We start from the raw sequence: 21,600 nt of genomic DNA, 5'->3' as shown, positions 1-21,600 counted from the left end.
CAGACTCCTATCAAAATGCTGCCTTCTCCTCCATGGAGGCAGATGTTGGCTGTGTTTTTTATTACATCCCCAAGACATTCAAGTTCATTTATTAAGACTGAATTACTTTAACACCCTCTCTCTCTTGCCTTGACAACGCGTTTTGCTCTGCGCATCTCTGTTCAGAATATTATTGCAAAGTTCACCTCGACAAGTTTTTGCATACCATTTTTTTTTCTCCTTTTTCCTTCTTTATACCATCAAATACAAGGCCCTTGTGTTCCTGGTCTACCCAAGCTCACTTCCCTCACCATTCTACCAGCTCCCTTCTCCCCAGCTGGCTTCAAACACCAGCTTCTCATTACCACACTTCCAGTCAGGCATTTTTGCGCTTCCCTGCTTCATAAACATCTGAAGAATAATTTCATTATTCCTACTGAAAAGCTCCCTCACTTGACATCAAGACTGCACAAATGATTTTTAAAAGCCAATTCTGAGCTAAGACTGTAGACACTGCACTGCTCAACTGCAACAACTCATTTACTCTGCATTCACTTGTGGGAGCCAAAATGGGCTGTAAGTGTATTTTTAGGAAAGTTCTTATAGCAGCTTTTAAACAGCACTTCGATATAACAGGTTTCTGTTCTATCATTGAGAGCATTTGGCTAATATAAGTAACACAACGACAAAATACAGCAAGGGTATTACTTAATAACCTATTTCCTTAGTATAATGTATCTCTAAAGAATATCACTGTTTGGTTTTTTTCCCTGACAAACACAAAGCATCTGACTTCTCACTTTTGTTATGATTACTCCACCATGCTAACACAAGCCCTCATTACTCCAGCACTGATCAGACTGTAAGATCTGAGTACCTTCTCAAAGAAACCCCCTGCCAAATACAAAATTTTCAATCCTTTTCCCCCCCTTCAGCTGCTGGCTGAATCAATACTGGAATAGATGTACTCTGGTTTTTAAAAAAAATAAAAGCTTTCCACTTTTGACAGAGCAATTGGCCAAACAAATGCAGGCAGCTTAAGGCAGTTTAGGTTCCTTATTTGTCAAGCCCACTTCCACAACACTGCTGACCTTGTAAAGCCCAAGATTCCTGGAGCTATTTTATCATCTTCCCTCATTTACCTTCAGGCTATCAATTTATGTAAAGGTAAGTTCAGCCACAATGGATAAGATCAGTTTGAACTGTTTCATTGTTTGATTGATCCAGGCAGATCTCTCTTACTTATTTTGCTACAATACCATTTCAATGTCTTCTGAGGGGCTAAGGCTGCTTAAAGACTTCTTAATGTAAAATATGGAACTCCTTTAATTAAGATTCCAGCCTTGTCAGAGACTCTGTGGGCTATCCTGCTGATATATGGAGGGATGTACAGAAATAATTTTGAAAAATTTTACCTTCCAACTTCAAAGTAGAAAAACTGACTGCAATTCAATCTAATCCATGTGAAATTGAGAAGAAAAAAAATAGATTTTGACTTTTCCATTACCAACAAGGTATTTGATAAAATTCCCCCGAAGTTTAGCAAATGTACAAACCACCACTCTGCCTCAGCAAAGCATTTTAAATTTATCAATCATGCTGGAAGCTATTTACGTGCCATTACATTTTATCAGAATTTGTTACGTTTTTCACAGCTCTGAGGTTGCTCAGACAATGTGTCTGTTTGCATAATGTTTCTTGGCTTTGCTGCCACCTGCAGCAAAACACAGAATGAAGGCCCAGTAAAGATATTTCTGTCCTAAACTGCATCATTCATTTCCAGTCCCTCTTCATTAACCAAATGTATTCAAAATTTATGAGAAACTAAAAGCAAAGGTTGATTTCTAAACTAACCCAGACCTTTCAAAGTGTTAAAATGGTTTGTGAAGAGGAAAAAAAAAATAAAAGAAAAAGGATGTATTGGGAGACCAATATGCTTATTTCATTTTATTAGACCAAAAAACCCCCTTGAAATAATGTAAAATTGAAACATCTATACCTAGATATCTAGACTTTTCAAAGCATCATTTTCCCTTTCAAATTTCTAAATACTAATAAATAGAATGGGAAGGAGCTGTATTACATGCTTAAGTTTCTTTTAAGGTAGAAAACAAATAAAAATCTCAAGATTTTTTTTTTCTTGGGTGTTTTTGTTCTCTTTTATACAATAACAAATATAATCTTGCCATCACTATCTTTGAATATGCAGTTCAAAACTAAAAATAAATGCTGAGCTGGATGACCTATCCAAATATTGCTAATTAGAATAGATGGGAACTACAGCAATCACCTAATCCAGCTGCCAGGTATGTACTTCTGAAAAATGCCAATGATACATACATGTCTTTTTAACCATTAAGTCCCAGGTAAAATCTTTATAATAATAGAGGGGTTTATACCTTAAGCCCCATTGGAACAAAAATTATGACCACTACAAATTTAAAACATGGTGCAATTCTTAAGGTGGTTTTCACTGGCATCAATTAGAAAGTAAGATTTGTTTCCTCTTTCTCAAAGACCATCATCTGTGGCTTTCAAAGTGGAAAGTAACCAGCTCAAGTGAAAAGCAATGGATCACATTATCACTGAAAGGGACAACAGCCTTGAAGAGCTTCCCAAGATTTCTTTCTCTTTTATGAAAAGTCTACTGGACTTACAGGTCATGATAAAAAAGTTCAGGGTCTTATCAAATTCTCTTGTTTTTTTAACTCAGCTAGAATAATAACTCAGTTTTTCAAGTGGCCTTGCAAGAACTGGATGCCACCTTACACCACTGTCCTAATTTCCAACACAATTTGTATGAAGCAAGCTTCATATTGGGTCACTTGTGCCCCCTTCAAGCAAAGCAGAGGGCAAATCTCAAGTTATGGTATCCGAAGTCAAAAACTCCATGAAACAAGTTCCTCTCCATAGGAAATACAGGCATCAACAATCCCCTTATAAGCCCCTCTGTTTCAAAATCCTACCATGAACAGGTCCATCAGAAGAAAGCTCTACAAACCAAAGCCTGGGAAAAGAAACACCAAAAATTGAATGTATTCTTCCTCTATTTCAGTGCTGCTGTTGATGCAGAACGAGGAGCACAAATAAAATGATGAAGGAAACCAGTAAAACATTCTAAGATATTCTCCTTGTGTGTATTCAGTCATATTAGAGACTTATTTTTGACATATTTGTCCTGGCACTTAAAAATAAAGTTTGCTGTGTTGCATCCCCACATGACAGAAGATAATTTAGTTCAGCAGCTACACCTGTTCACTGACTGAGCCCATGCAGTTGCACAGTGGTTCTTGCCAGATTAATTTATCCTGTGAAACTTTTACTGAGGAGAAAAGGAAAACCTCCAGCTTCATTTAGAGGTCTTTCACAGCAGCTTTAATTCTTTTTTACTGGACAGAAGAGTTGATTGATGACATTTAGTTGAATTTTTTTTTTCTACACTAACATCTGTCAAAAAGATGACTTCAAAGGACAACAGAGTGAGGCCTTTGGCTGCATCCAGCATTCTGAACTGCCATGCAGATGCCTTAGAAGTTTACAGCTTTAAAATTCTCCTCAAAGAACGCAGCAGAGGTTGTGACCCTACTGGGCTCAGTACCGTACAAGTTTAAGTGAAAATATGAGATCCACGCTCCAAAGAGTTTGTGAACTCATCCTCTCCATCAAAGATAATAAAACTCTTTGGCAGCAAATCCAGATTTGGTTTCAAGCTACAATAAACAGAAACTTCAGATGATCTTCTCTTTGGTCTTGCACAATGAACTCCTGTCAAGCGATGAACAGCACTGCTTCAGAAATGATGAAAAGGGAAAGGAGACTAGAAAGCTCAGCACTGGATCTGGATTTTTCAGTCTGAAAATTCCAAGATGCAAACTGAAGGGGGAGATCTGTTGCTTCAATGGAAACACACACTGGGATGGGAGAGAGCAGAGTCCCTGTAGTGTTTTCCCTGCTGAGCCTGTGGAGACCATCCCAGAAGGGGTTAATAAGAAGAGGAACTGCTGTTCCCTTGGGATCCTCATGCAGCTGCTGCTCACACCAGTGACACCCTGCTAGCACCAGACTTGCTTGGGCTGGGCAGATTTGTGAGCTGGATGCTCACCTAAACTTCCCCAAAATGAGTAAGTTCAGGTTTCAAAATAAACACACAGAATAATGGCACTTTGATCACCGCTGCTAACCTCTAACATAGACCTAATCCCGATTTATGAACGAGTGCATCACTTGAAATTACAAAGAAAAATTTCTTTTGGGAACCAGTGCAAGAGAAGTGAAAAATGAAAACAAAACCTGATCCATAGACACAGAAAAAATAGGCCTGCTTAAGAAAACAATACTAGTAATATTTAATTTGAAAGAAGATAAAGATGAGTAGAGTTCAAGTTTATTACTGGACAAAGACTGAAGATGTTCTGAGATTATTTCTTTTGTTCCTTTTTAAATATAAGAAAATACAGAGTTAGGAAAGGAAGAAAGAAGGTGTTCTCTTTATTTGCCTCAGAAGTGTCACCTGTCCAAAGAGTACTGATTTTATTTTTAGGGTAGCTTCAGTTAAGAGACCTTAATAGAAAAAAATCACAGCCATGGAAAACTGTATCCAGGCATCCTTCGTATTTCAAAGCAAAACGGTATAGAATTAAAGAACAACAAAAAAAAAAAACCTCTTGCTTGCTACACTGTTCTTATTTTGTGTCTCAACGGGAAGAGAATGACAGATGGAAGTATAAAGTGTGTTTACTCCTATCGGGCCTTTGATATGCAAATGCTTGTTCTGAAAGAATGAGAAATTCACTGACCAGCAGACATCCCCTCCCAACCTGAGGGAGAAGAGAGAGATAAACACTCCCTGGCAAATGCATTATGAACACTGACTACGGCAAGCTCTGTCACAACACTCCCACACAGGAGAATTATGTTCTGAAACGTAATGTCCTGCCAGTATTTAAATGTAAAGAGTGAAATATCTCAGGGACAATACTAATAAATAAAATACATTCACTCATTTGTCCCTATTTTTAAATCTTACAAATATGCCTGCTGTAATTCTGCAGGGAAGCCAAAACAGTTTTCAAATACACTTGTGATCTGCTTTCCACATTCAAAAAACCAGTTTTGCGCCTTTTCCACCCAGCTACAGTAGTGTCTGCATGCAGAATGAATGCTCCAAGAAGGTCACAGTACAGCAGCGTGGTAACGTTTCAGACCAAATAAAAACTACTTTAAGACATGTAGCAAGGGTTAAACAGTAATATTTTTAAGCTGATTATTTGAACAGGGTATTAAGCAAGATTACTAAGATGGTAAAGCTCAAAAACAACATCACTGACCTCCATTATGCTCAATATATTCAAACTACACTGTCTGCAGATTTCTAAAATATTTTTAAGGATTCATTGCATTTTCCCCACTGTCACTAGCTGAGAAGTCTAATGAGGAAAAATACTTGAAGGTTTCTTTCAAGTTACCCCTTTTTCAAGATACCTGCCACAGCTAATTGCTCACAGTAGAATTGACATCATGCAATTCTCTCAGGCACAAGTCCTTTCTGAGAAAAAGAACTATTATTAGTGCAATAGCTTTATCATGGACTTTTCTCAGCAATAACAGACATTGTAACCATTTGTTCATCAGAATGCCCATGGTTTGTACCTCTGCTTGAAGTCCTCTTGATAAACAAAATAATCCCCTGACAAACAAATAAACCCCACAAAAGGCAACAAGAAAGCACAAGCTCTGTCCCTTCAGAAAGGGAAAACAAAGTAGCTGCAGAAAGACCCAGGAGAATCTACGTGGAAAAAGTAAAAGTGCTGAAGCTCTCAAAGTTAAAGAAATAAATACTACTTGAGAATTTTTACTACTACTACCACTCACTTCTACATTAGCAGAAGAGTTTCACTGTGCCCTTGTCCTTGATTTTCAGGTTAAATTGCTCTGCTGCTACTATTAACACTTAGGTAAAGAGGGATAAGGTGTAGATACAAAGAGGCAATCAAACACCAATTATTTAAATTACTTTAGCAGCTACACTGTGGACTTTTTTGGATGCAGGCAACTGTAAAAACTACTAAAGACAGATTTAGTCAAAAATCAATAGGTTGTTTTATAGCCACTGAGCCTTCAGTTCTTTCAGGTTTGCCTAATTTATTCCTAAAGTGTAGCAAAGGCCATAAATAAGAAACAAAGAAGTTTTACAGCTTTCTCTTGAAGGAAAATCATATTATACAATTCCTTTTCGAAATAACTGTAAATATTACTGCCCGCTAGATTCCACCATTGCTTGTTATTGCTTAAAAATTATGTTACTATTATTATTATTTAAGACTGGATGCTACTTCAGGGAAAAAAATAAACCAAACCCAACCAACCACAGCTCACAAACAACAATAAAAAAAACATACACACACACACAAAAAAAAAAAAAAAAAAAAAAAAAAAAAAAGCCCCCACAAAAAACCCCCCACAAACTTTGAGAGCTTTCACATTTTGGGTAAAATACTTCTTTCTAATCACAAAATTGCAGCTTTCACAAGACATTTACAGTGCAATAGTTCCTAGACAGACGCAAAAAAAAGTCAGTACCACATTTAGGAGTGCTTGCTTGAACCCTAGAGCACCAGTAAAAAGAAGTAAAAAGAATGGAGAATGTTTTAAAAGTATGTTGACTATATAAGAGAACTTAGGCACTGGTATAATAGTGGTAAGATATCAAACAGTACTTCAACTGTGGATCTTTTTCTCTTACAATACTGCCACACGGAAATTTATTCCAATTCAACACTCATGGGATAAGAGCAATCTCAAGGCTTCCTTTTTAAAATGATGAGGTTAGTTTGTGATCATTAGACTAGGCAATGTATTTTATGAAATCATATCATTTTCTCCATGAACAGCATTGCTCACATTGTTACTTTACAGTTTAAAAGAAAAGATTACTTCTCTCCATAGGCTATGGTGAATAGCATGCCCTGTATTTTTAAGGCAACAAAATAGAGCAATCTGAAAATTACTTGCAGATTTTCATATTTATATTGTCATTACTTCTTTTGCAACAGCTACCTCGAGCATGAGTGGGTTGCTTTAAAATTTATTCTTATTTAGTTGGGCCACTTCCTCCCTTAGAGGAAGAATTCAGTTTGGGCAAGGTTTCTCTCCTCACAGGAGTTTGTGTTATGGCATTTTTAGATTTAAACACATAACAAAATTATTTCTAAGTTTAAAAATGCCACAATAATCCATCTGCATGTGTCAGCCTGAACTCCTTAGAGTAGATTTTCCTGGCAACTCTGCTACATATATTGCACATTTATACTTAAACAAACCAACAAACAAAACCCTAAAACAAAGCTCCCAACAAACTCTATGGAGAAGTGCTGTGTAATTATTAAACCACAACAGTGGACGATTATGAAGCTATAAAGTTGATTACTAGATTTCTTTTCCTGATACATTAACAATTACTTAATTAGCCAAGCACTGACTTATTTGATTTGCATGATCTTAATGGAAATTAGCCACTATTTTAATTTCACTCACTATCCCCAAACTGCACCATCACCCCATCTCCAAATTAGTTTAAAAAGTCCCATCAGGATCAGAACCCAGAGCTGCCAATGATTAAGCTGCTTGATATTGAAGATTGAGTTTGGTGTGCAGCATTTCCATGAGTACAAATCAGTGTTTATCATGCCTAACTTGAGAGAAATGCATGATTTGTTTCATATGACCCCAGACCACCTCACTCCTGCTATCAGATTAATCCTGATTAATAATGATTTCATGCCTCTTCTTGCATTTTTAAGTCTAAAACTGGACTAGACATGATTGCAAAATTTGGTGGTGGCTATGAAACTGGTTGAGACACGACAGTTAATAAACAGTTAAACACATCAGTTACATAGAAAAGAAGGGTGAAAATTACTTTTTTCCCAGGTAACCTGAGCTATTGATAAAAGAAAATCTAAGAAAGCTCAGCAGGAGAAGCACAGCCAGCCCTACCACGGACTGACAAGGAGCCATTCAGAGACATCCACCAGTGCAAAGCACTGAAACATCTCTGTAAAGGGATTTTGTCAATGTGGTGGCCATTTCCTCTGGGATATTAACAATATATACAGACTTCGTAATCTTCTATAATTGTTTAGCTGTTCCTGTTTTTCGGTTAAACATTGTAGCTTACTTGGGAGCTTTTCACTAAATATTTGGATTCCATCAATTATGAAAAAGTTTCAAACACGAAATTTGATTTCAAAATTTTAAGTCATCTGATCAAGTTAAAAAAAAAAAAAAATCAGCCCACAAAACCCAAAATATAAGTGAAATACTTAAAGAAAAAAACCCACAAAACCCAAAACAAACATGAATGCCTTAAACCCCAAATACTAATTCCTTGGGATTAGAGTCTGATTTTCTGGCAAAAGTTAAACATTTTGCATGACTGCAGTAAGAAAAAAATCCAAAAGCCTTTTAAAATGATGTTTTAAATTATTTATCTTATTAACATGGCTTAACATGATCTGTTAATTTCAGTAACTGGGTATATAATTTTAAATAACTGAGATAAGTAGGCAAAATGGTAATAATTCCTAGTTTACAAACAGAAGTAATTAAATATAATATTAATTTGCTGTATGTCAAAGAATCCCTATTCAGATCTTGAAAAGGAAAATGCACATTTCCTCATAACCTGGGATTATTTGCCTTTCCTGATATCCTAAATGCTACAAACCAGCCCTGTCTCCAGGCATTCCCCTTGGACTCTCCCCAGGGTCTTTACCACCTCCTGACTTTTTACTTTTATTTTTGTTAAATGTGGTGGAAAAGTTTGGCTTAAAATAAAAAAAAAAAAAAAACACTTTTACAGCTTTTTCCAGCCTCTCACCTCCCAACAATGCCACACTTAAGCTCCTGCTATCCTTATGAAGGCATCTTGAACATACACAAGTAAATATTAAATGACATTTAAAATCAGTCATTTTTAAAATATGGATTGAAAGTAATTGCAAGAAAAATTGTAACAGGAAATATGATGAGGAATACTACCACAAGCATGACCTCTAAATATTCACCAAGTGAAATATGTACTTCAGGAGGCTAGAATATTCATTAAATTTGGGATGGCTGTTGCCTGCCTCAATTTCTTTCTGAGCTAGCATTACACACAGACCCCGGTATGTAAAAGTCTGCACATATTGAAATATCTCTTGAATAGGGTTTTTCAGTTCTTCCATCTTGACTCCTTAGTTTCTCCTTGAAGACTGGTTTACAGTAAAATTGAAATCTACATTTTGATTCTGCATAAAAGATGGACTGCTATTAAATTCACTGTTCCACAGGGACTTTATTAGGGCTGCTACTGAACTGTGCATCACTTTAATTAGAATTAACACTTTCATCTTGTTTATGAATATATGTAAGATAAGCTCTGAAATATTTAACATCTGGGAATACAGTCAAGCTGTCACAGCAAAATTAAGACATTTCACATCCATAACGATTATTATATAATAGCCTGATACCAAATAACTAAACATTCATTGTTAGCATTTGGAGTATAATCTCTCTATGCATACATTTCCATGTCCTTTGGGAATTTATTCATGCTTTGATCAGTATCCCTTTGAAGCAACTTTTCTTTAAAGAGAGACATTTCAAGTGAAGTCCTTGACTGTGTTAGATGTTTCCCTGGTAGGTACCAGACCTGTTTTACATAATTTATTCTGCTGTTAGCACACACATCCCTAGATACACAGCAAGAACAGCACACGCTCACTGCAGCAGGTTGGTTCCCAAGGATCACCTTCCCTTGCTGGGATATTTACTTTGCAGGGTAGGATTCATTGGAAATCATGGAATCATGGCCTGCTCATTAAGCCACCATCCCCAGGTCAGCAACCTCAGTAAATTCAAGGTTCTTCCCAGCAGAATATTCTCCTGGGATCTGATGGGACTCCTGAAAGTAAAATTAATGTGGCTGGAAGCTAATCCAAACAAAAAAAATCCCACAAAACCCTCCAAGAGAGAACTTTCAGCACATCTACTAAAATACTGTGGGACTGTGAGACAGTAAATCTTTGCTAAATTAGATCTAGAGTTTGTTTCTCAGAATTGGGTGTCCAAAACTAAGGTAGCCAACATTTTGGAGTTCCAGTTCCTGATCCTCCCTGCCTGCCAAGAGCTCTGCAAGAGTCTTCCATCAGCAGTGCAGCTCCAAAGCCAATCCATCTTCATGACTTCTTGCAACTACTGAGGATGGAAAAATCTCCAAGTGGTGCCTCCCCTTTCACAGAAGTTTTTCTTCCTTTCCCTTTTCTCTTATACAAAAGTATCAGTCATAATTTTGTCATTTGTCATCCAGTTTTTTTGTTTTCTTCCCATTCAGCAAGAACTTCAGCTTGTGAGCAGCCTCCAAACTGCTTTACCCCAACCCCCCGCCCCCCCCAAAAAAGCGCCTCAAACAACACAAATTTTGGTTGGTGTGGTTTCTGAGAACCTTTTGAATACCAATGCCCTTAAAAATCTAAGTTATTGTGACACAAAATTACCTTATACCTTATAGTCTGTGTAAGTTTTTCCCAGACAACTGATACTAATTTTTTTATATTATTCTCCACATAAGGTTTTTAGGAAGAAAAGGCAAAGTGTGTTGGCTAAAGGAAATTTTGTCTCATTTGCATTATTACTGAGACTTGCACAAGGCAAATACAGTTTAAGTTTTTAAGCGCCCACACATTCTTTTGTATTCAAGACAAACCTCCTCAGAAATCTCTGTGCATTCACTCCTGCTTGTGATTCCCAGGCCATGCCATGCCAGAGAAAAGCTCTTATTGATCACTTCTGAAATTATATTTCTCAGCACAATTGCTTTAATAATTGACTTGCATAAAATGATGCTAAACCTCTACAGGAACAGTTTCCTTACAGAACATGCTTCATGGTTTATTTGTGAATGTGTTACTGATTAATAACCTGCCTTGGAGGAAGCACTGTTGATTATCTTCAGATTTTTGGATCTCCACTTTATGAGTTCTCAAAGGGGACATAATTTATATTGAAATAATGATGATATTCTAAAATGTTTCAATTATTTCAAAGCATAAATTTAAGGGCTTTTGTACAGAAGACAAAGGAAAAAATCTTCAAAAAGAAAAAATCTAATTCCTAGATTTTGAGAATTTCTTAGCCTTTATATTAAATATATTATAATCTGTAATATATATAATAATTATATGATTAGAATTAGATATAGTCTACATTTTGAGTCACTTCTAATCATTATTGAAAAAAATCCACAATCTACTGTAGTGTAAAAACTTTGAAACTTTCGCTGAGCGCGATGACTAAAATTTTTTCTCTTAGCTTATATTTATTTTTCAGGGCTCCAACAGGAATAATAACAATTCTAGAAACTACATTTTCAAAGACAAATACATCAAAGCCCTTATTATGCCAGAACTGTTATTCTACAGTAAGAAATGGCCATGGAAATCCTTAAACCACAATTGTGCTGCGCACACAGTCGTGCTGCTTTGTATATAGGTGGCCAAGGTTTGTCACAGCTTCCTTACAAAGGACTTCTTTCACAGCTTTTAACAAATTCCATGAGTAGCACAAGGCATTTTGTATTCCACAAGCGTTACCGAGGCTTTATAAGTGAAGCATTATGGTTTTACTCTCCCCCCATTTGCTGGTCACACCAGATCTCTTTCCAAACCCAGAAAGATGCACGTTTTCAGCACATCAAGCAAACCCGCATGCTGAGAATATACTCGGCCACTAAAAAAACCCCACCACACTTCTCTTCCACCTGCAGGAAAGCCTCCTCAGCTGTATAGGAAGATGCAAGCAACCAAAGCTGAAATTTCACATTCAATCAAATACAGCAGGCCAAGGCTTTCACTCAAACCAAACTCACCCTCATTCAATGTATTTGATTATTGAAACAGTTGAGGCTGATCATGTGTAAAGTGCAATGAACTTTTCCAAGGCAAATTAATGGAATGTTTGAGCAGAAGCTTTAGCTACTGACTCCCAGAAGGAAAAAAAAAAAAATTAACTTGGCAAGCAAGGAAAAGCTGCTTTATCTAAGAATGGAAGCCGGTTTCTGATAGTGTTTCTAGGATGTGACAGACATTTTGAGGACAAATCCTGTGACTGTGAGGGACACAGGACAATAACACAGTCAGTGCATTCCTCCTTCTTCGCCTCCTGCCACACTACAGCATCCAAGCTGTCTGTCTGCTTTTTGGCAACACAGGAGAAACAGAGAAGTTAAAAAAAAACAGTTTTACAATGTGCTTTGTCTATATACAGTTGAATAGATGCACAGATAGACTTGTATTTATATTTCCTGTAGAAGTTAAAACAGCTTGTTCCTATTAGTATCACAATTTTTCCATGTGGCCATCACTGCAGTGCACTTCTCCCAGCAGAGCAAGAGCTAGTAACTAATTTACTGAGGACTGCTGCTAATGTCAAATCATGCAGCTCTGTTACCAAGTCACACACAACAGCAAACACCTGCATTCCCTTGGACAATTTTTGTCTACTGTTTATCAAGAATAGATGGTAGGATCAATATCCAGCAATATTCACTAACGCAAACCTGAGGCGAGACACACACGAGTTACCAGCATGCTTTTGCTGCTAAAGTTTTATGTTTGTGTGTACAAACAGAAAATATTGACTTTTTCAGTTTGAAACTCGCTATTTAACCTCAGCTGCCTTCCTTGTTCCGCTATCAAGGCGGGATTCTATTCAATGCACATTTCAGTATCAGAGTGAAAAACAGCAATTGCCAACATTAATTCAGTTTGCAAACAATACATTTATGTATTATGTATATAAATATTCTATTTATGCATAATTTATTTAGGTGCAGTTACTAAAATCAAGGCTTTGATTTGAATTTTTAAAGAGAAATATTCTGGAAATCAGGTTACAGTGGCTATTGTAAGGTTCTTTATTTGCTCAAAATAATGCAAGTATGACATGACAAGAATGTGCAAACAACTTTTGCTCATTTATTATCACTAGAGTTTCCTTACTAAGTAAATTCAAATGTAAATGCTTGGGGTTTTTTTTTCCCCTCCTTTAAATTCTTACTTCTGAACCAGCACCCTTTTTCAGCTGTTTTATCAGACTTTTTGTATTACAATTTATCCAGCTGAACAATCTGCAGGTGACCATAGATTAAGTAAAAAGGGTTGGTTGTGAGCTACAATGCTAATTTATAGGGCACTGAGATTTTTCTGTTTAACTCCAGCTGTCATTGAAGACAGGTGACCTCAGGTACTTATTTAATTCTTACCACTTTGCACTAAAAAAGAAAACCAAAACAAAAAGACCCTCCACAAAAAAAAAAAAAAAATCAAAATCAGTAACTAACTTAAATATCCACCTTTTTAAGGTGCTGAAAAGATGCAAAAATGCTACAATTAAAAAAATCCAAACAAATGAAAACACAACAAACCAGAAACAGCCATCAAAACAACCTAAAAGTGCTGAAAAAAAGGCAAAATTTATGAATTCAGCCAAGTCAGACCTCTCTAGATAGGTACAACTCACTAAAAATTCATCCTTTTGACAGTAAGTAATACCTCATCCATGCCACAGTTCACCATCCCTCATTTACCTCCCATTTCAGCCAGGCAACAATGTTATTTTTATTTCACACTAATTGTAAGTCTTAAGGACAAAATGATTTTCGTCATGCAAGTGGAGAAAGTACAAATGAAAGAGATACAGCCTGAAATAGCTTGGCACATGACCTGCCACTGAGAAGTTAAAACCAGGATATAGGAACATAAAAGTGCCACCAGTAGCATCTGCAATGCTTTGAACAGGTCATTTTCTATACTCTTACCTACCGATTTGTTATTACCCAAAACTTTTTTTCCTCCCTCTCCTTGTTCTTGCTTTGTACTAAAAACATTTATTCAGCAGTTCCACCTAAGAAGTGAATCTGAATTGACAAGCCACAATTCAACTTTATCCATATTCAGAACTGGAAGTTAAAATTTGTGTTGGGTTTCCCAGATGTCGTGCAGCCCTACACAGGCCAAAGAGAAAGTTTCTCAGTAAAAAATATGTATCACCAATAATCACAAAGGTTTCAAGTACTACCACTGAAATGGTGAAATCTAAAGCTCTGAAGACTCACATCAATTATGTAAAATAAACCATCATTGCTTAAGCCCAGGAGAAAAGGGCAAAGCCCTTTCAGAGAAGTCAAAAGTTAAGAATCTTAAAAATTTCATTTAACATGTGTCTGTTTACTTGAAAAGAAATAATGTAATTATTTAATTTAATTGACCAATAAGTCAGATACTATTAAAAAAACTAATTAAAAGACACCTCTTTAAATTATATCCATGAGAGACCAAAGCAGACAGGCTCGTGGCTGCCCCATTCTGCAACAGACAAAACTCTGTGGATCCTCTTAGTCCCCCACTCATCCAGCCTCTTTGACAAACTCCTGTCTCTGACAGGAAACAAATTTGAAATTCTACATTGAAATTTACATCCCTGTATCTTAGGGATCTACTCCAGCACATGTGAACATCCCAGCTCTCCTGCAGGAAGGACCATGGCGGAAAGGTTTTCCCTTAAAAAGATAATTTGTAGCCATCAAAATTTTTCTACTTAATCTCATTTTGTCCCTTTTATTGTAGTCAAAGGACTTCCTATGCTTTTCCCTTAAAGATGCTTCCTTCAGTGCCTGGTAAAGATTCGATCTCATGAGCAAATAAACACATGGAAGACAACCTCAAAGGAGCCCGTACACAACACTGTGCCTCTAACTCAAACTTGTGGCTCCAAAGTACTTTATTCCCCCCCTTTTCCTGTTTTGATGCTGGCACACACATAACAAAAGCATGACTAACGTGAACTGCTTGGTTTCCCAATAACAAAGCCAGATTACAGGTACATATATGAGGAGAGGATTAGTTAATACTTGAAAAATGAGGGTAGTTTCCCATTGGATCAGATGGAAGGGCTGAAGATCAAAGATCACCTACCAAAGCAGAAACACTAACACTGAAACATCACCACAAATTCAAGCGATGAATAATGGAAAGAAGTGTTTGTTCAGTTAAAAACTCCAAGTGTTCAGGCATTAGTATCCCTAGGAAGTGCTGTTCAGCCAACTCAAGGCCAGAGAATTTGAATTTTACATTTTTCACTTCTTACTCTATTTGTCTAAATTAAAGTAAACCAGGTGAGTCTGTCAGTACCCATTTTACGTTTTCAACTCTTAGCATTGCTTCAACTATACAAAATACACCCCACTTTGGAAGTGATGCCTTCCATAAGAATATTGCTCAAGAAGAATCAATTTTTACAGCTGGTGAAATATACTTTTACACTGTGTTTGACGGGTTAGAACTAAAGTAAAATCTGAAATTACTCTAATAATTAATATTTGCTATATATAATTGAATTTTTCTTTGCAATTAATTCCTAACCTTGAGTAAGTCAGATAACTTTTGGTAAATCATTAAAAAGTCAAACTTCAGTTAGCAGTCATCCAATTATTCCCATATCATGCCCAAACAGAACTGAACCATTATGATTAAGTTTGTAAAAGATTCCTTGTCATGGCTGTTTGTTGCTATGTAAAAAAAAAAAAGCCCACCACAAAGTCCTGATATGACCTGTATATATTATACATTTGTTAAATTTAGCACAACTTCTCTTGGGCTGACATTCAGAGAACACAGTCTTGAACATGCCACTTTTAATTGTTGTTTACCAGAATCCTGTGCAGCATCTCCTCCTTCTAAGCTGCAGCTGGGTAATGGGGCTGGTGTCTACAAATTAGCAAAGCCAGCAGTTCATATCAGAGCCACCTCTGATCCGCATTGCCAAATTACCGGTTCTAATTTTTTCATTATGCCTGAAGATACAGAAGAACATGTGAATGATGCTGCTGTTTCAGGATTTTGAGGGTGAAATCTTGAAAAGTAGTTCAAATCAGAGGCTGAGAGTTTGTTTACATAATAAATTTAGAGAAGATTGGTATATTCCATGTTATCCTATTAAAAATGTACAGAGCACACAAATACCTGGGAATTTATTGTAGTCAATGCCACTTCCCCCACCCCAGTGACTTCAGAAAATGAAGACAGTCCTGAAGTAGTGAAAAATCCCCTACACTTAATGTCTCTGAGTTAACTAGAGATATTTGGTATATATTTAACAGGTATGGATATTATAATCCAGTTGGGAATTCTTTTCAGACACTTTGGCTCTGAAATGATGATTTTAAAATAAAATACAATGCATAGGGAATAGTGAGACATCCACAGACAAAGAGATGCATAGATCTGACATATATTGAAATAATTGAAATGTTGCCAGTTAGGAAAGCAGGTAAATGAGACTTAGGCAGCTGCAAATAACCTATGATTTTAAAGAGCAGTAGTAAAACTGATCAAAGACTTTTTATTCCCATTCTTGCTGCTTTGCAAAATGATGAGCAATGACAAAGGCAGAATATGTCCTTCCTTATGCTATTTAGTATTTTTTGAATAGAGAGTCTGCATCTCTACAAATAACAAAATAGAAATTTATTCTTTAAATTCTGTGACAGAGAAGCCACATTTGCTGCAAAGTGCTTATTCCCCAATGAGCCACAGGCTGAGGTATAAAAAGTTTGATATAATTTCCAAGTAGGAAAAATATATTCAACCATTAGTAAGTATTTCCCACCACTCAATTATTTGTCAGAACAGACTTCAAAATGCAAAATTATTTTGACTGTTATTTTCATGCAGAAGAGAGAAAAGGTTCTCTCCGGAGTACATCACAGATTATGCCTGTACAAAACACTGACAGGAGAGCGCAAAGTACTTTCAAGGCTCAGATTTGCACCTCCAGCAAGACAATGGGAGGGACTTTGTCTTTTTGGTTCTTCCCCCAAATTCCAACACATGCCAACTTTATAAATACATATCAGCTCTTATCAGGCTAGAATAGAGTGGCTTCTACTTTTCCCCCACCCAGTTCTCTGCTTCTCCAAAAAGAAGCTCAGTGTAAATCTTAAAGATTTTCCCCTCAAAGAGTTAGCAATGTTCAGGTATATTTTTATTTAATGGATATTAAAGAAACAACTCCAAACTCTGAATTTGTTGTTCCTGTCTCAGGCAAGAAGCAAAGTTTCAAAATGGAACATTATGGCAATCTGAAAGATGTCTATCAACACACGCATCATGGTTCAGTTGACAACACTCAACAGCCACACTGAAAAATTCCCATTGTACAAATGCTTTCCCAGCTGTCCCAGTATGCATCTCCACCACCAGCTCTGGCACAAACGTTGCCACCCTGAACAGGAACCCTTCCACTCATGGTTTACACACTGCAGAGTGGGAACTACTGGAATTAAACTGTGTTCTTCAGTTACAAAAGCATCTCCTGCACACCTTGGGTGTGACATTCACAAAGCAATGCAAGACAAAGGTACTCTGAAAAACTTAGGGAAAAAATAGCAAAAATACTTAGATTCACAGTAGAAGATTAAATGGACAACATCAACCTATGAAAACTATTTCAAAACATGTCAAAGCTCTATTAGATTACAATTTTCTAAAGTAGTAATTTGTAATTCTTGGGGCAAATAGGTAAGACTATGCAAAAACTCGTGGCTTTGGGTACTCAATTTCACTTTGGAGGACCTGCTCAGCAGATCAGATGGCCAGTTGAATAAACCAGTGGAGTCAATGTACTGCAGAAAACATTTGTTAGACTTTGGCTGCTGGCTATATTGCTCATGTACAGATCTAGGGTATGACTCACTTGCATAATGGACAGGAATTCATTCAGCATTAAAGTTTCAGAGAAAATCCTTATCCCATTAGGAGAGAAACCTTTTGACCTTATGTACAAAATTATGCTGGCTTCCAATAATGACATTGTCAACATTGTATCTTTGCAATGAGTGTATTTTGATAATTAATGCCAGCAAGATCAGACAACAAAGTGAATTTCATTTTCTGATTACAGTGCATAGTGCTTTTAATGCTCTCCATTATCCAAAGCTGCTGTGGAGCTTGCCTAGCACCATGCAATCTGAGGAATTCTTGAGCAAAAACCAGAGTCATTTTCATAAATGATGGGTACAGACTCTCCCCTTTTTTGCTACAAAGCCAATATTGAAGCACAGCAGACAGCCTCAGCAGCCACTGAGATATCATTGTTCACAAGCATTACTACAGAAAAAAAGCACCTTATTCTCAAATCATTTGGAAACTAATATGGACAGTGGAAGAAAATATGACAGTATATGACTTCTCTTAAAAATTAAAAAAAAAAGAAAAATCCAACAATGTTTTTCTTACCGTGGCAGGAACCCTCCAGTTCTTCATATCCCACACTGCAGATGCATCGTCCCAGCGGCACCAGCCAATCCCCATCTGCCCCACAATACAATTTTGGGGTGTCCCGTTCTTCAGCACTCTTCACGCAGGAGCCCCGTACTTCCACCAGCGAGGAAGAATCCACCCTTGGAATGGTGTCAGGAAACATGGCCAAATTACGGACCGTGAAAGGGCACTTCTTGTAATAGACACGGACTGACACCAATGCAATGCATGCTCCAATGTCCTGAAAAGCAAGATAAAATCCCTTCTTGTTGATCGGCCCAACTTCACGAACCTCCGTGTTGAGCTTGAGGATGCGGTCGCCCAAGTCCATCTGGGTGAAGCTCTCATCAGCAGCTATGGTATCGATTTTAGTGTACTGGTTTGGCTTGAATTTTACTCCATGAGGCTCATCTGACTCCACGTAGTAGAGATTGAATGTTTCCTTGCAGGTCCCCAGCACCCAGGGAATGCTGTTGCAGTCCCTCAGGGTGAACTTCATCTCCACGTAGATTTTCTGCGCGGCGTCGCGGGAGACCCAGTTGGTTTGCAGCCAGTTGTTCTGGTTGGGCTCCATCACGTTGCACACCTGGTAAGTGTGAATGGGACGGTTGTGTTCATCCATTTCAGTTATGGCATCCCACTGAAAAGAAAATAAAAGTGCTCAAAACCCAGGAAAAATATCTATTATGCATACACATACACGTGCCCCACATATATGCACCTATGGCTTAATTATGGATAATTACTCAAAGTTTAGTGGAAAAGCAGTAGTTACAGAAGAAAACTACAGGACACCACAAGTTTGATTTCAGAAACTCCACAATAGATTTCTATTAAATAAAACATTAAAAAATGACTGGGGCCTAGCAAATACAGACCATGTTTATATTTTTATATATCTTTGTATACTTTATATCAAAGGCTCACTAAATGCTTATTATATAAAAAGTCTGCTACTTCAAAATATTACCAACATTCCAAAAATAGCTTCAATATAACTGAATCAATTTTCTGCTGAGCAATCATAATATCAATGTAGCACTAGAGAAATTTTTTTTATCAAAACACAGAACCATTTATAGTTCTGTATACAAAAATATTGAGTCCCATCAGAAGTTTTAGCTTGGCTTTCAGCTGTACTGATCCACTGGGGCAGAAACAGCAGGGGAAAAAAAAAAAAAAAAAAAAAAAAAAAAAAAAAAAAAAAAGAGAGAGAACCAAACCCAACCAAAGTTAAAGTTACATTTAAAGGAAGATATACTGTATGCTTCAGAGAGATCTCAAAAAAGAAAAAGGAACAAGAACCCACCAAACAGCTCTCCACCACACCAAACAGATTTAAAGATTAGCCAGTTGTTTTAAAAAACAATGTTGTTTTAAAAATATAGAAGAGCTTTCCAAGAGCTGGCATATGCCAGCTTGAAATAAAGGCCTCAACTTGCTACTGTCTCATAAAATTATTAAGGAAGAAAAAAAAATCAAAAATATCCTCCTCTTACCAGGAGATTCTCTTCAGAAATATTTATATATTCACTCTGAATCAATATCTTCATTTGAACTTAGAAATTAAAGCCCTAAAGTTAGCTGTTAACTGTGCAGTTAATAGTATCAATCAATTACTTCTGTAGGAAAGGAAAGGCTCAGCACTTCAATAAGTGGTTTCAAAGAATAAAACAAAATGGGTTGATCAAACATGGACAGGGCTTTAGTCATTCAAAGCAGATGTCTCATACTTTGTGCCTGTGCCTTTGCACTGTGCTCCCAGATAGCCTGCTGAGATCTTCCATTTCAGGGGAATTTACCTTTGGGCAAGAAAAATGTTTAAAATCCGCAAAACTATTTAATAAGAACTAGTAGTCTAAGCATAATACATATTAAATATTTGGAAAAAGGTTAACATTGAACATCTCAATCTAGCCACTGCACTGGGCAATGATGGGTAAGGTACAGTTACAAATACAGAATGTGCTCTTAGTCCTAGAGCAGAAACTCAGCAGAAACAAGGTGACTTCCACCACCCCAAAACATCACTTTCAGTGACTGAAAAGTCTGACAGAACTCACTCTGTAACAGTCTCTGACATGGACACAATCTCCCTGCATAGAATACAATCTCCTTTTAATTTTACCTGAGTTGCACTTCTCATCTGATAAAAACAGTAAGGAGAGGCAGCAGTTGAATTCAGTGCAGTCAGCAAAAAGCCAAACAATTTATCAAACACACTGGTTTTCTTTTGGGTGTATTTCATATTATGGCTCTCATTTAATCAAATTTTAAGTTCAAGCTGTGCAAAACTTCAAAACCAAACTAACAGAAGCACCTCACTGGTGATATCTGCACAGGAAGGTGGTGGCTCCCACAAAAATCCCTGACCTGACACTCAGAAAACTGGCAGGAGTTGTCTGGCTTAGACAAGCTGACAGTTCAGACCTCCTTCAAACTTCACCCATCCCAATATGTTACTTTATCTTCAAATCCTTTTGATTACAGTCTTTTCAAACGAAGAAAACCTCTGCTAGTGTTGATGCAAACAGCAGCAGCATAAAGCTAATTCTTATACCTGGAGTTCCAGGATTTGTGGAAAAAACATGTCAAAAGCAACATTTGGAGGAAAGACTTCAAAATTCTAGTTGAACAATGGTATAAAAGCCAGCATGGCTAAGGGGTTACATTTTACATGCAGCATAAAGGAGGAGTAATTCACTGAAACAGAAGAACCTACAATTTGAAGATTGGTGGAGAGAAGATTCCAAGATTACTCATCGCATCCAAGTACAAAATATGAGATTAAGCTACAAATTGTACTGGGATTTTAGTTGGATACAGTCTCAGCAGTTTCCATACCTCTATCAACTACCGTAAAAGCCCTCCTTTTTAAACTTCACTAATTTCCAACAGCTGTACAGAGAACAATATTAAGAGCAAATCATGTAACTTTAAGCTTGTATAAGCTATATAATACTGAACTATTTTCATTGAATCCATTTTTTTTTAAATTCTATTTTAAACCAAGACACTGGAGATTAAAAAAAAAAAAAAAAAAAAAATCAGCAGAGTTTTTTAGTACACATCAGTACTGAAAGCTGTTCCAATTAACAGAGGTAGATATATCAAGTAGTTGAAAATATCTCCTCCCTAAAGAGCTGATATCAAGATAAACTTCACATGTAGTGAAAGACACCTCTCCCACAAGTTGTCACATTGATTGATGGATTAATACCAGGTTCTTAATCTCAGATAATTACTGAGGCACTGAGCC

At 36.8% G+C, this 21,600-nt stretch overlaps 1 protein-coding gene across 4 annotated transcripts in view; it reads right to left on the bottom strand.

Annotated features, from left to right (window-relative positions):
- LOC120766126 (ephrin type-A receptor 6) overlaps positions 1–21,600 on the bottom strand; it is a 372,678-nt gene that overhangs the window by 268,212 nt on the left and 82,866 nt on the right. For all 4 annotated transcript variants that reach the window (XM_040091493.2, XM_040053571.2, XM_040091502.2 and 1 more), the window contains exon 3: positions 18,318–18,981. In XM_040091493.2, coding sequence (XP_039947427.1) covers positions 18,318–18,981 — 664 coding nt within the window. The remainder of the gene's footprint in view (positions 1–18,317; positions 18,982–21,600) is intronic.

This window comes from Hirundo rustica, chromosome 2, assembly GCF_015227805.2.
Source record: "Hirundo rustica isolate bHirRus1 chromosome 2, bHirRus1.pri.v3, whole genome shotgun sequence".
Taxonomy (NCBI): domain Eukaryota; kingdom Metazoa; phylum Chordata; class Aves; order Passeriformes; family Hirundinidae; genus Hirundo; species Hirundo rustica.
The sequence above is the reverse complement of the archived record's forward strand: the minus strand, read 5'-3'. Positions and strand labels throughout refer to the sequence as shown.